This window comes from Rattus norvegicus, chromosome 3 (genome assembly GCF_021556685.1).
Source record: "Rattus norvegicus strain SHRSP/BbbUtx chromosome 3, alternate assembly SHRSP_T2T, whole genome shotgun sequence".
Classification (NCBI taxonomy): domain Eukaryota; kingdom Metazoa; phylum Chordata; class Mammalia; order Rodentia; family Muridae; genus Rattus; species Rattus norvegicus.
This window is the reverse complement of record NC_141536.1, coordinates 7,095,705-7,111,193: the sequence shown is the minus strand read 5'-3', so window position 1 is coordinate 7,111,193 and position 15,489 is coordinate 7,095,705. Positions and strand designations below refer to the sequence as shown.

Genomic DNA, 15,489 nt, shown 5'->3' with positions numbered 1-15,489 from the left:
GTACCTGTCATGGGCTGTGGGTTCTTGATAAGGTGTCACTTAAGCAAGACTCTCAGGCAGAAACGAGCAACCCAATGGCTGACCAAGGGAATGAGCAGAAGAAGCTGGCTCACAGCTCTGCTCCCTGGCAGACTTGACCCAGGAGATTTCTGTAGTGTCTCTATTACAAGTGAATAATTTTATTATTAGTGGTGCCTCTTTCCCTCAGGGAACTGTGGTGTCAAAGGCCCAGAATCATCCACACCATCCTTCTCCCACAACCCCTGGGCTCAGCATACAGTTTGCATGTGGAGTTCTGGAACACACACCTGTATCCCTGAGGCTAAGCACCTTGATTGTGGAGGTTCAGGGCACCATGTTTGTCCCCACAAATCCCAGCTTTGGATGCTCCCAGCTCCAGAGACACTGCCTCCCCTTTTCACCTGAGCCTTGAGCCATGAGCATACTCAAGGTAAGTCCAGGACCCTCAGCCACTTTCCCCGTTTGACTAGCTTTTCCCACACGCTCCTCATTAATTGTCTCCTTCCCTGGGTCCCTACTCTAAAGCCCACCAGAGTCCTCATCCATATGGCTTCTCAGCCCAGCCTTCTCCTCATATCCTGACTTCCTGTTCACTGACCTAAGCCTAGGGTTAGTCCCATGGTGACCCAAAAGCCCTTCCATTTCATCATCAGTCTTCCACGCACACAGCCTCTCCCAGCAGCAGGAGTTCAAGCTTGGAACCAGCTTTCCAGGTCTTCATAGACCTGGCTGCGGGGCAAGTAAGGGTAGCGGGCGCAGATGGTGCAGAAGCGCTCCCTCCAGTCATTCAGGAGCCGCACACGGAGCCGGTCTCGCCAAGCAAAGAAGCCACGATAGCGACTCTCATTCATGCTGACAAGGAAGACAGCTAGTTCACGGGCAGAGCTGAAGTCATCTACGTGTATAAAGGCATCTGGTGGCACGAAAGCCTCGTAGGTAGTCCGAGGAGGTCCCAGCACCACAGGCACAGCGCCAGCGGCCAGTGCATTGCGCCAGAACTTCTCGGTGATGTAGTCCCGGTGCTGTGAGTTCTCAAAGGACAGGTAGAAGCGGTACCGGGCCACAGTGGGCAGCAGACAGTTAGGGCACAGGGGCCGTCCACTGGCGCGACCGAACACATCCACCTTCAGATGAGGGGCCAGCTGCCGGTACAGCTTTGCCCGCTGCTGCCGCTCCTGGAAATTGCTGACCACCCAGGCAGCCATCCTGCTTTTGGCTGGTAGTGGGGGCGTAGGCCCAGAGAAGGGCTCTAAGCGACCATAGGGTACAAAGATATCTGAATCACGCCGATAGCTCAGCACCCAGTTGAAGATGCCCCGGAAGTGACGGAGACCATGGGTATTACTGGGTGATTCCATGGTGGCCCAGACCCAAGGCTGTCCGTGCGGCCTCTGGTCCAGGGGCAGGCGAGAGTGCCGGGTCTGCAGCTCACGATGGTGGAAGACCACAGCATCAGCACTGGCTAGCAGACTCCGGTTAGCACTCAGGTGGCAGCTGGCCATGCCATAGCGAGTGCAGGTGTCGCTAGACAGCTCTGGCGACCGGTTGGTGAAAGGCCAGTGCCAGATAAGGATGGTGAGTGTGGGCTGGGGCGCTGGGGCACCCCCAGGAACTGATCGCAGCAGCCAGAAGAGCCAGATTACCATGAGTGTTGTACCTCCAGCCAGACACCCCCAGGCCCGCAGCCTCCAGACGGGGTTGCACCCTGAAGCAGAATGAAAAAGGAGAGGCCCTGTCACCCTAGGCTCGGGGACACCCCAAAATCCCCATCGTCCCTAGCTGGGACTTCTCAAGGCCAGGCACTCACCAATACAATTCATCCAGAGCCTTCTGGAATTAGTCACCCAGGGAAAGGAGGTTTTCAAATCACAGCAGCCTCTCCAACAGAGGCACCCTGAAATCACAGCTACTGCTCAACTCAGCCTGATGCTTTTGTTTCATCGACCAAGGTGAGGAAGCCAGGGACCTTCCCACTTCTGCCCCGCCCTACCCTTTCAATCTTTGGCATCAACCACCATCCAACCCCACCCCACCCGCCCCGTTCTCTGCTGAAAGAGGGAATTGAGACAGGAAGAAGACCAAGACAAGGCCCCCTTCCCAACCCTGCTGGTCCCTAGAAATGACCAGCTAGACATATGGAGAAGGAGGAGGAGGAGGGAGGTAGAAGAGGATAAAGAGGAAGAAGAGAGGGAGGAGGAAGAAGATGAGGAGGAAGAGGATGCCTGCTCACCCTCAGGAAAAGCAAAGGCCCTGTGTGAACGCACTGAGCAGAAGTGACCCTCTTCAATAAGTGTCTCCATCCTCTGGCCACCATGCAACCCCAGGGCACCCAAACAGAGCAACTGCACTTCCCCCAGGAGGCCACAGAGGCCCCTGCCTGTAACGATACCCATTTCCTCCAATCCCCCACTGAGCTGGACCTGTTCTCCCAGACCCTCAGACATCTGCCACCTCTAGAAAATGCCTGTTCACAGAATCGTAATCCTCAGAAAAGGGCCCCATCACAGTCGGATGTGGCCTCAGCACATGCCCCATGGACTGTGGGGTGGGGAGCTCTGGAGATGCACATTGTTCCCTGCCTAGACCTGTGAACATACAAACCTTGAACCATAGGCTCAGCCCAAAGGCCAGGCCAGGAAGAGTTGCAGGTTGCCTCCTTCCTGCTATCCCAGGAGGGGGCTTTCCAGTCTGGAAAGGGAAGGAGTCTGTGTGTCCCTGACGTGGACAGGCAGGCTGGTAGGCAGGGGTTGGCTTCCACTCCAGCAACAGAAAGGCTAGTACCAGTCTCAGGTTTGGACTTGTCTGGTTTCTCTCCAGCTGGCTCTGATGGGCTAACCTATAGCTTGTAGCTAAGGTTCTCCTCCACTTTACCAAGCCTCCCACTCTGGGGGTGCAATGACACAGACCAGGGTAGGTAGCCTGCCAGGGTCACCCAGAGCTGGAACCTGTACAAAGCTTTAGCCAAGCTTCCTCCAGCCCCACCAGATCCCCTACTCTGCTGACCAGGACTAGGAGCCTGGCTTGTCCACGTCCCAGAGTTCCAGACCAGGCGTTCTAAAAGGAAAGAACCTCTTGGCCAAGCCTGCCCCAGCATCCTTTTGGGGACTGTCCCTTATACTTCGATCTGTCCTACCCTAGTTCACTCCTGGACCTCCAGGATTCCTGCCCCCCCATCCCCAGCCATAGTCTCACGTAACGAGGCTGCTGTTGAGACAGGAACCAAGAAACGGACAGCAGTCCCATGGCCAGGGCAGAGGCAAATGCAGGCTGATCGGCACCTTAGAAGTGCCCTACTCCCCTCCACCCCCATGCAGGGCATAACCTCCAGATTGTGGTGGAGAGCTTGCGCAATATGTAAAGGGGAAGGGAGGGTGTGGGTGCCATCAGAAACTAGCTAGCTGGTTTGAGATACAACAGGAGGTGGCCATGGAGTGGGCAGCTGTGCCCTTGCCTCTCTAGTCACTCGGTGCTTAGTAAGACAACCATAGTGACAGCTGCCTTTTTGTCTCTGCCCTGGCATCTTTCTCTGTCTCCTCCCAAGGAGAGACCCCAGGAGAGTACCACTCTGGCTTCAGAGCTCACTTCGCCCGCCCCACCTCTTCTCTGTGTCAGGAACCCAGAAGGCTATGGGGGACCTGCAGGAAGGGGGCCATCCTGCCAGCTTGGGGCCACAGGCTTCTGGCTGCCAGAGCCTGCTGTCCTTCCTGTTTGTGCCGCCAGGCTGGCTGGGGCCTTTGCCCCAGCTCACCCACGCCCACAGGCTGTTCCCTTCCTGGGTGGATTTGAAGAAACCTCCCCCACATCTGCCTCGGAACTGTTATACTGACCACCCCTCACGCCAGCTCCGGTTGGAAGAGGGTCCACAGGGTCTCTTAGGGTGTAGGGGCACCTGATCATGAGAACACACTAGGTGAGGAGAACGCTCAGAAGTTTAGCCCAGAAATGGGTCAGAATAAAAAAGGGTAAAGGAAGAAGGGTGAGAGATCATGAGTCAAAGGGAAAGTCAGGGGCCTCAACATACCACCTTACCTCACCAGGCCTCCTGGCTCACACGGGCACCCAAACACCCAGCTTTACATTATGTTTGGAGGCTCACAGGATCAGGGTCACACATTCTACCCAGCCTAAGAGACCATGTGGGTCCTCCTCCAACACACACACACACACACACACACACACACACACACACACACACACACACAAACACACAGGAACCTGGGGCAACCGGATTTTGAGGAAAGCATCTGCTGGCCTGCCACCTCCAAGACAGATGTGTGCCTAGAGTTCCCCCTGGTGGCCATTCTCCAGAGTCACTTGATTCTGCTAAGAAAGGAGCCAACCTGCTTAACAGTAGGGACTTAGAGCTCTAGGAACCCTCAGACTCGGCTTGTCAATGGAGAAGCATAGAGACAGAGCCTTGTAGGATTACAGGTATAAAGGGGACACTCAGGTGAGGGCTCATGCTGCTGAGGCTGGCAACCCTTCCCCATGCTCTCCCGTCAAGCCTCTGGGGAATGAGCCTGTTCTTATACTTGTCCAGGTGCTGTTGTTGGACGAGCCACACATCTGTCAAGAGCTGGTTCTCTAGGGACTCATGGACCACAGCCCAAGTTTCCCATGTCCTTCTCTGCTTTGCACCAAGACACACTCCTCTGAGATGCACAGCTGTTGGGAAGTTGAAGCTGGAGGACCCAGAATCAGGGGCCACACCCTAGTCCCCCAGGCTGGGAGGGGCTGAAGGACATCATCACCTCTAGGAGATGAGGGGGTGAAGCTGGGGGACTTTTATTAATTAATTAATTAATTAATTTATGGGTGTTGTCCCTCCCACCCCCCGTGTGGATACAGGATATTCCACTGAACACAGAGCTCACCAACTGGCTAGACTGGCTAGCCACAGCAAGTGTTGGGATCCTCTGGACTTGGGGTTACAGACATATACCAACGCCCCTATAATCTTTTTTTTTAAATTACTCGGTTGGTCGGGAGTTAGATGTTTAGAGAGCTGCTCTTCTAGAGGATATGGCTTGATTTCCAGCACCTCTGTGGTAGCTGCAATCATCTGTGACACAGTCCCAGGGGGGTCCAACACATCCTTCCAACCTCTAAAGGCACTGTACATGTGTGGTGGACAGACAGACACACAGGCAAAATATCCAGAAACACAAACTTTTTTTTTAAGTTACTGACATTTGGGGATGGCACAAGGGCTGAGGTTACTAGCAAGAACTCAAGTTCAGGGGTTGGGGATTTAGCTCAGTGGTAGAGCACTTGCCTAGCAAACTCAAGGCCCTGGGTTCAGTCCCCAGCTCCGAAAAAAAGAAAATAAAAAAAAAATAACTCAAGTTCAGTCGCTAACAACTATTTTGAACAGCTTACAACCTTCTGTAACTCCAGCTCTGGTGGATCTGACACCTTCTTCTCACCCCTGTGGACAAACATGCACATACCCACACAGACATGCACATACATCCTAATTTAAAAATAAAAACTTGGGGTTGGGGATTTGGCTCAGTGGTAGAGCGCTTGCCTAGCAAGCACAAGGCCCTAGGTTCGGTCCCCAGCTCCAAAAAAAAGAAAAAGAAAATAAAAATAAAAATAAAAACCTGGGCTGGAGAGATGGCTCGGTAGTTAAGAGCACCCGACTACTCTTCCAAAGGTCCTGAGTTCAATTCCCAGCAACCACATGGTGGCTCACAACCATCTGTAATGAAAGCCGATGCCGTCTTCTGGTGTGCATGAAGACAGCTATAGTGTACTTATATATAATAAATAAATAAATCTTTTTTAAAAAAAACTTTTAAAATTGCATTTATTTGTTTGTTTGTTTTCTGGTATGTATGTACATATGTACTATTCCATGGAGTGTGGTGTGTGTGTACACATGTACTGTTCCATGAACATGTATGGAGGTCAGAAGACAACTTACTGTAGTCACTATCATTGTGGGTTCTGTGGACTGAATTTAGATCATCAGGGTTAGGGTTGGTAAAAAGCACATTTACTTGCTAACCTATCTTATTAGCCAAAATCTTTTAAATTACTTATTATTTATTTGTGTGCATGTATGTCTGTGCTGGCATGGTGCATGTATGGAGGTCAGAGGACAATTTGCACGAATCTGTTCTCTCCTTCTACCATGAGGGGGTCAGGAGTTGACTCAAATAGTCAGTCTCAAGCCATCTTCCTTAAGTCCCACTCACAGCCTTTCATGTGGATGTGGATGCTGTGAACCCCAGTCCTCATGCTTGCATGGCAAACACTTTACAAAATGAGCTGTCTCTCTAGTCCCTCAAGCTAGGAGACCTTGTTTCCTAGAATATTGACAATGCATTCTGTACCACGCTTGGTCTCCCCCAACCCCGAGAAGCTTGCTGGTTTAAGGGCATCTTTCAAATGGATGGGGCTATCCATTCGAAAGGTTTACTGGGGTAGAGATGGCCACTCTTTGGCATCTGTGCTGAGTGGCGTTAGAGGCTCTGCTAAAAGGAGGGTGGTAGCGGTGCACACCTTTAGTTCCAGCCCTCAGGAAGCAGAGGCAGGCGGATCTATGAGTCTGAAAATAGCCTGGTCTACAGGGTGAGTTCCAGGCCAGCCAGAGTTCTGCTAACAAGACAAAGCAGCTGAAACACAGTTCATCCTGCTGGGCCTCCTCTCACAAGAAGCAAGTAGGAGAGCTAGAATGGGAAGGGCCAGGCCTACAGAAAGCTGAGGTGGGCTCAGGCCTCTGGCAAGTTAGCCCAGAGTGAGACTGGCTTCTTGGTAGACCCATCAAGGCTCCAACCCCTCAGGGGGCCCTGGGACAGAGAAAGGACAACAGAACTACAGGCACATGGAAACTAGGCGATATGGCTCTGGGAAAGGCAAAGCTTTGCTCCTTGCCTAAGAGTTGAATTACCAAACCCCCATGGACTCCAAAGTAGACAGCAGAGACCTTAGGAACACACTGAGGATATCCAAAATACTATGAAGCTGACATCTAAAACACACCAGCAGAAAGAGCACTGCAAACACTATAGGCCTTCCTCTCTAGACAGTCTGAACTCAGGGAAGCCCCCAGCTCTGGCTCCAGCCCCACCAGTGAGACGGGGTCTACGTCTTCTCTGCATCCCAGTCCTCTGTGGACCCCCGAGACAGAGCAGTGCCATGAACAGCCACTGCTATGCCGGCTACTCAGCTTCCTCCTTGCCTTTATCCCACATGCTAGCCTAGAGGAAGGCAAACTTATAATAAAGGCCAGGGTCACAGGTAAGTGAGACGGGTTTCTGCTGTGGGGGACTCTGGCTCCCAAAACATGCTGCTTTGGGTAAAGCAATAGCTTCAAGCGGTATTGACCCCATTTCTCACCAGTCCTCTTCACCACTCTTCAGGGACCTGCTGGTGTCTAAACAGCGTTGTCTTCCCTTCTGCAGGGCTGTCTAGGGCCTGCACCCTCTCCACCCCAAGAAATACTTAGAGTACAAACCTTTGCCTCTCCCTATTTGACTAATTAGCTTTGTTCCTCAGTCCAATCTACTAATGACCTGATTTCAGCACCTTCAACCACAGTATCACACACTAATACACACACATGCACATAAGCACACACAAACACACATGCGCACACACACGCGTGCACATATTCACACATGCACATATTCACACACATGAACACATATGCACATAAGCACACACACATGCAAGCACACACACACTTTACCCCAAGTGTGTAAATATAGATTATATTGGTAAATTGCCACGTGTTGTTTGAGTTCACCTGAGAAGCCGGTTCTGGAAGTGGGGTTGCCATTCCCTCATGTCAGACTCAGGCATATTTATCTCAAAGTGTCCTTTAAGACCACTTGTCTAAGGATGGTATGTGGCCCCTCCAACTCTGTGACAGGAAGAGACAAGAACAGGAAAGAGAGGGGGGAAGGGAGGGGGAGGGGAGGGGAGAGGGAGAGGGAGAGGGAGAGAATACCGTATGCTTAGCTAGCAAACTAAGATTTCTAACTGTGGTTACTGTTGTTTGCCCTGAAGAAGACAAAGCAGCTACGTCATGGAGAGAAAGCTCCACCGGGAACTCCGGCTGACTGCCGCACCCTCCCCAGCCGGGGTTCAGTGCTACCCTTCTGTGTTATTTGTTCTCTTACTTGGATGCCTTGCTCTGTTCTGCCCAGGACTTCCCCAGTACAAATGTGCCGGATTGCTTGTTGGCTTTTGTTTTTCAAGACAGGATTTCTCAGTATAGCTCTGGCTGTTCTGGAACTTGCTCTGTAGACCAGGCTGGCCTCAAACTCAGAGATCCGCCTGCCTCCGCCTCCTGAGTGCTGAGAGTAAAGGATAAGGGTGTGCACCACCACGCCCAGTTTGTGCTGGAGGTTTTGAGCACTTGATTTTGTAATCTATCCGTGTATCTGCCTCCTATTACCCCTCTATGCTTCGGGTTGCTGTATACACTCACCCATTCAAAACAGAAAGTATGGTTAGGATAGGCCATCATCCCAACTGTACAGAACATAATTAGCAAAGGTAACAGAATGCTATTTCTGTTTTTAAGGAGTGACTGCTATAAAGAGTGATAAGGGCTGGGGAAGCAGGTATGGGAGAGGGGGAAAGGGGATAACATTTGAAATGTAAGTACTTAAAATATCCAAGAAAAATAAAATTTAAAAAAAGTGACGAGGGACCTATGGAGTGATGGAGATGGAGGTTTCCAGAGCACGCAATCCCATGTGAAGCCACTGCTAGAACCAGAGGAACCCTGCAAACACAGGCTTAGAGTATTCAAAGCGGTCTCTGTATCTCCTCTCTCCCTGTCTTTCCTTGCTAATGAAGAAAGCTCAGTACTCAAGGCTGCAACAGGGCCCCACACCTTGGCTCAACTGACTCCACGGCTGGACGTACCTTCCAGGCTATAAAACTCACCGTCAAAGTCCGTAGTTCTGTGTTTCTGTCAGCTTTGTTTCCCTGTCTTCAGACCTGTGCCCCCTCCTGTTGAGGTTTTGAATTGTCTGGCGTTGCCAGGTTGCCCAGAGAATCTCCCTTCCCACAGAAGCTCTGCACCTGTCCCACTCTGGGAGCTTGTCTGTTGCTTGACTCTTACCCAGTCAGGGCTAGCCCCTGGGTGGAGGTGAGGAGGGGCTAGGCCTCTCCTCTAGGGACCCTTGCTATCTAAGTGAAATGCACACAGGGAGGGGCAATAGTTTCCCAAGGTGAGCATTTTCTCTATTCAGTGCCTGCTCTATAGCAGAGAAGTTCCTCTGAGGCAAGCCCAAGGAAAAGAGAAAGTTTTTATTTCTCTTTTCATTATTTATGTCATTTTAAAGCCAATGATCCACATAATTGGAAAACTCAAAGCCCACCACTCTCTTAAAAACAATTATAAAAAACAAAACAAAACAAGAAAAACCCAGCTGTGGGGTTGGGGATTTAGCTCAGTGGTAGAGCGCTTGCCTAGCAAGCGCAAGGCCCTGGGTTCGGTCCCCAGCTCCGAAAAAAAGAAAAGGGAAAAAAAAAAAAGAAAAAGAAAAACCCAGCTGTGCAGTGGTGGTGCACGCCTTTAATCCCAACACTCAAGAGGCAGAGGCAGGCGGATCCCTGTGAGTTTGAGACATCCACGGCTACACACGCACACACACACACACAGGCACAGACACGCACACACACATACACAGGCACACACACACACAGGCACGCACACACACATACACACAGGCACACACACACACGCACACACACGCACACACACACACACACACACTGTCTCAAAGAAAACTGCCCATGGGTTGGACAACACCAAGCAGTGCAGCCTGACCAAGACACTCCAAACAATTTCCATAGGTACCGTTGGGAAAGAATCAAGACAACTGCCAAAAAGATTTCCTTTGTCACCCAGTCAGCCCCAGAGAGTAAATAAAAATTTTAAAAGTTAAAAAGGAATTAAAGATACAAGTAGGTCCCAGTTGCTGGATGTGTTCTGAAAGAAAGTCAGAGAGTTGACCGGGACAGGACCTTTTGCATAAATTGAAAGCCGCAGCAGTCACCTTCTCTGGTGGGGAGATACGGTTAGGCTTACAGAGGCTCAGCAAAATTTTGGTGTCTCATCCTCTTGTCAGAAAAACCTACTCCTCAGGACTGGCCAGGGAACAGGCTTCTATAATTTGTTCAGCTCCTCCATCCAGATTAAACAACACCCAGTGACCTTTTGGAAACAAAAGGAGAAATTGCCATCCACATTGCCTGACTTAAAAAGACAGGTACCCTGGATGACACCTCTCCTGCCTATAAAGGAACCTGGGACCTCTGACTCTCAAGAATCAGATTCTTCCAGAGAAACTGTCTTGGACTTGAAATATGCATTCTTCAGCCTCTCATTGGCAGAGGTGAGTCAACCCATCTTTGCTTTTAAATGGACAGACCCAGAGGTAGGATATATACTTAGATTGGGTAGCACAGGATGTAAAGACATCAGATACTGACCTGTTCCTCGGTGAGAGGATTTCCCAGGAAAATACATTATAAAAGGTCCACTGAAGAGATCCTGCCAGTTACAGACCTGGGGCTACAAAATGTCAGTTAAGGAAGTCCAACTTTGTACATCAGAGGCTAGCTAGCTATCTTGGCTACCAGCTGAGGGGAAGCAAGCAGAGCCTCAGACTAGCTGCCATCCTGTTTTTAGAGTTCCTAGGTGCAGTTAGGTTTCACTGCCACTGGATATTAGAGTTTGGGGAAATAGCAAGGCCTCAACACACCAACACAAGAAGGGACACTGAGCCCTAATCTGGACTGAGACTAACAAAAGGCATTTGAGGCTTTAAGAATAGCGTGACCCTCAGCTCCAGCCCTGGTACTTCCAACTGTCTCGAAGCCTTTTGTCCATGAAACAAAAGACAAAAGGGGGTTTCACCCAAACTTTGGGGTCATGGAAACACCCCATGACATGTATGTCCAAACGATCGGCTCCTGTAGCCACAGGATGGCCCACCTGTCAGAGAGCTGAGATGGCTACTGCTAGTTTAACGAAAGATGGCAAGCAAGTTGACTCCAGGTCAATATCTTATATTCACTGCACCCCAGGGCACAGCTGAGACCCTCCTTTAAGGACAGTAGGACGCTGGCTCTCTAATGACTGTGTGGCCCAGTACCAGGCCCTGCTCCTAGACAAACCTTGAGTCCGGTCTAAAGACCTTTTGCCATCAGTTCAGCTACCTTCTTGCCTTTGATGCAGATGTTCACCCATGACTGTCAAAAAATGGAAGATAAAACCAGATACATGGGGGTTGGGGATTTAGCTCAGTGGTAGAGTGCTTGCCTAGCAAGTGCAAGGCCCTGGGTTCGGTCCCCAGCTCCAAAAAGAAAAGAAAAGAAAAAAAAACCAGATACATGGGAGCGCAGGAGTTACTTTATCTGAAATTATTCGGGCCCAAGCTAGGTACCACAGCACAGAAAACAGAACTGACCAATCTGACCCAGATGGGGAGAAGGAAAGACTGTTACCATGGACTGTAACCACTGAGCCATCTCTCCAGCCCGGCACATCCTCAGTGTGAACTATAGAGAAAGTAGGCTTCTCAACACTGGAAAAAGGACATGAAAAAAAACCTTGGCTATCCCAGAGGCTATTTAGCTTCCACTCCAAATTGTGGGGCTCCATTGTCTGGCTGCTAACCTGGCTGTTCAACAAACACCCCTAAAAGCAGTACAGCCTACTGATACCCTGATAACAGCACCAGTTGGTGCTCTCTGGAGAAGACATGGACAGCTCAAGCCCACAGGTTGACAGAGGAAACAACTGGCAGAACTCTGGTAACTGCCTTCACCAGGCTACAATCTGACGTCCACAGAACTATCAGAGTTGCTCATACCAACTATGCTAGACCAAGCCTAGCACAGGATGTCTCTGCCTGATGCTGGGTTTGTGCTCAAGTGAATCCAGAACAGAGAGCCCTTATCCAGGAAGTGTGCAAATGTGAGACCAATACCCTGGCAAACTCTGGGACAACTGACTTCACCAAGATCTGACCTGCTGGGGAAGGATAAAAGTACTTGCCAGACTGGAGAGATGGCTCAGTGTTTAAGAGCACTGACTGCTCTTCCAGAGGTCCTGAGTTCAATTCCCAGCAACCACATGGTGTCTCACAACCATCTGTAATGGGATCCGATATCCTCTTGTGGTGTGTCTGAAGACAGCTACTGTGTACTCATAATACATTAAACAAATAAGTAAATATTTTTAAAGTATTTGCTAGTTTTGTTTTTTAAGGTTTATTTATTTATTTAGTGTATGATTTAGTGTATGAGTACTATATTTGCATGTACACTTGCACACCAGAAGAGGGCATCAGATCCCATTACAGATGGCTGTGAGCCACCATGTGGTTGCTGGGGCTTGAACTCAGGACCCTCTGAAGAGCAGACAGTGCTCTTACTCACTGAGCCATCTCTCCAGTTCTATGTTTTTGTAAATACCTTCCTGGGATGGATGAAAGTGTTCCCACCCATTTAAAATTGCTCAAATAGTGTTTTAAAATCTCTTCCAGGAAACACCCCCCCCCAGACCAAAAAAAAAAAACAAAAAACAAAAACCATAGCTGGGCATCTGGGAGACATAGGCAGGAGGATTGCTGAGTTCAAGGCCAGTCTGATCTATAACATGAGGATTAGGATCCAATCCCCACGGCCCTCAGGTCGGCACCAGGGAACTGAAGAAGACAAAGACAAACACAGGAAGGAATTAGTGTGACTACAGACCAGCAACCCAGACTCATTGCGACCTTTACTCACTAATGGCCACTTTAAATATCTGGTTGTATTGGAGAAAGGAGATACGAGAGTTTATCTCTGAGAAAGGAATACAGAGTTTACAATTCTACAAATGCCCTGTGGCTGAACCCATTGGTTGCCCAGAAACAGGGGAATTTCCATTGCAAAAGTTGGGATTATAAAACTAACACTTCCTGGAAAAAAAAATCATCTAAATAAAATGATTCTGGCCTTTGACATTGGGGAAACCTGGGTAATTAAACTCTATACCCCTGCCTCTGGTGTTTCTCTTTCTGTCTCTGGCTGCCACAGGGAGAGGAGCCACCGCCAGTTCCGCGCATCTGCAATGGACGGTCGTTCGGAACTGCTCCAGCTTCTTGATCAAGAAGAATAAGCAGACGTACAGCAAGGAGCCCAATAATCTGAAGGCCCAAAACTCCTTCCACAAGATCGGGCTAATCCACCGCAAACCCGTCAGAATGGAGCCCGCGGCTGATGGCAGAGGTCGTGGTGGTTATGAAATGCAGATCGGGACAGCGAAAACCTGCCACTTCCTACGAGAGGACCACCATCAACAAGAATGCTTGGGCTATCCTCGGCAACATCAGGCACGTGATCCAAGAGAACAAGTACCTCCCTGATCTGCGCACGGCAGCCATCCGCCCGGCCCAGTGCCATCCTTTGAAGCCAGAAGCCTGTGGTGGTGAGGAGGAAACGGACCCGCCCCACCAAGAGTTCCTGAGCCCCACGCCCCAGAAGCAACAAAGAGTCCACTGACTTGTCCAAAATAAATAAATAAACTCTCTGCCACACACACACAAAAAAGGGTCCTTGTGGATAGATTTAGTCAATCCTAGCCAAAAACCAGCCGACATTGCTGTTTATGCTTAGACAGGCAGCCCCCGTACTACACAGGGATAGGACCTAACTGAACTGTCAGCGCATTGACTGATAAGATTCACTGTGACTCAGGGAAGCCCAGATTAATGTTAAAGAACTTACGGAGAACTTACAAATATCCAAACCTTTAACACAGGTATTTCTCCTCGGTCGGATGCCTGCTATTCTCTGATGAGTTAATTCATCTGGATAACAGCAACATCATCAGGCTCCTGAGACTACCTGGTGGGCATGTGCTAATGGTTTGATTAAATGAGCCTCTTCTGATAGTAGAGGTCTTAGAACAACACTTAGATTCCCTCGCAGAAATGGTCATACAAGATTAAAAAGATTTAAACTTCTCATGAGATTAAAAAAAAAATCTATATATGACTTTGGAAAAAAATGTTGCTTCTATGCAAATTGATAAACAATAATTTTTTTTAAAAATCTTGCCCTGAAGTGGGTAGGGACTCAAAAAAAAAAAAAAAAAGAGAGACAAAGTTATAAATCAGGTAATTGATACCAGGCTCTGTCCTCTTAATCCCCTGGCTAACTACTCTGCTACCAGACTGACTGAGCCTAGGCAGCCCCTTCACCTGAAACTATATGGCCAACTATCTGGGTCAGTAAAATTGAAGGTCCTTAGGACCAGCTAGACCTCATTAGAGAATGAGCCCATGGGGTTGGGGATTTAGCTCAGTGGTAGAGCGCTTGCCTAGCAAGTGCAAGGCCCTGGGTTTGGTCCCCAGCTCCAAAAAAAGAAAGAAAAAAAAAGAAAGAAAGAAAGAAAAGAAAAGAATGAGCCCACAATTTGACTCATTCACTCAGACCAATGGGGAATGTAACAGGACCATCACCTTAGCACAACTGACGCCATTTTGGGTGTACCATTCAGGCTGTAAAATGCAGCACACAGACAGCACTGCCAGCAAAAACAAGACAAACACATAATCCATCAAAGTTCATAGTCCTGGGAGTCTCTAAACGCACTAACCTTGTTTTTGGCTTCTGTGTTTCCCACTTCTGGCTATGTGTTCTTGCTAACTGAAGTATCTATGGATAGGATGTAAAGATGGCGTATGTCTAGACTAGGCGAGATAACCACTGGGGTGGGGGATAACTGCTTGAGAATAGTAAAGTCAAGACTTACTTAAAATTACTGTTTTTGTATAGCTTTCTCCAAACATTACAGAGAACTTAAAATCACAAAGCTAAAAAGAAAGAAGCAAGCTGGGGTAGTAGCACTCACCTTTAACCCCGGCATCCAGGGGACGGGACAGGCAGATCTCTAAGTTCCAGGCCAGCCTGATCTACAGAGTGAGCTCTAGGACAGTCAGGGATACACAGAGAGACCCTGCCTCAAAAACACAAGATGAAAAACTTTACAAAGCTAGTGAAGCCATCTTTTGGGGGATTGCCAAAGTCAGTCTGTCTGTCTGTCTGTCTGTCTGTCTCTCTCTCTCTCTCTCTCTCACACACACACACACACACACACACACACACACACACACATTAGAATTAAAGCTATGGCTTCTGTCACAGATAGAAGTGGCAGGTCAAGTCCAAGCTCTACAGTGCGTTGGGCAGGTAAGTCTCTACCCATCTTACCTGAATTCCTGCCTCATGTACATTGCATTCCCGAGGTCCATCTGCCTGGCTGGCCTCCCTCCCCTCCAATACATTACACACATGGGTCTAAGAGTTGTCCCTGTAAGAATCCTGCGGGCCTATATGCTATCCTCTTGGGTTTCTGTCCTAAGTAGATAACACACAGGAAGGAGATGCTGGATACCCACAGCCAGGTATATGCAAACTGCTCCTTTTACTAAACCTTTTTAATCC

General features: G+C 49.3%; 1 protein-coding gene and 1 pseudogene across 6 annotated transcripts; one reads left to right on the top strand and one right to left on the bottom strand.

The window, feature by feature from the left end:
- Positions 1-158: 158 nt before the first annotated feature.
- On the bottom strand, positions 159-4,243 carry Fut7 (fucosyltransferase 7). 6 transcript variants are annotated; one of them, NM_199491.3, is given in 3 exon segments: positions 159-1,726; positions 1,829-1,915; positions 2,623-3,313. In NM_199491.3, coding segments are annotated over 3 exon segments (1,113 nt in total). In that variant the 5' UTR covers positions 2,633-3,313; the 3' UTR covers positions 159-710.
- A 5,540-nt stretch (positions 4,244-9,783) lies between these two features.
- Positions 9,784-13,507, top strand: LOC147995379 (large ribosomal subunit protein eL28 pseudogene; annotated as a pseudogene).
- The last annotated feature ends 1,982 nt before the right edge of the window (positions 13,508-15,489 follow it).

Bases quoted from the DNA above. Each gene is read 5' to 3' on its own strand.
- Fut7 (XM_087651265.1), bottom strand. From the start codon at position 3,340: ATGCCCTGCATGGGGGTGGAGGGGAGTAGGGCACTTCTAAGGTGCCGA. The intron at 1,727-3,213 runs GTGAGACTATGG...ATTCTGCTTCAG, and splicing joins CTCAACAGCAGCCTCGTTAC to GGTGCAACCCCGTCTGGAGG.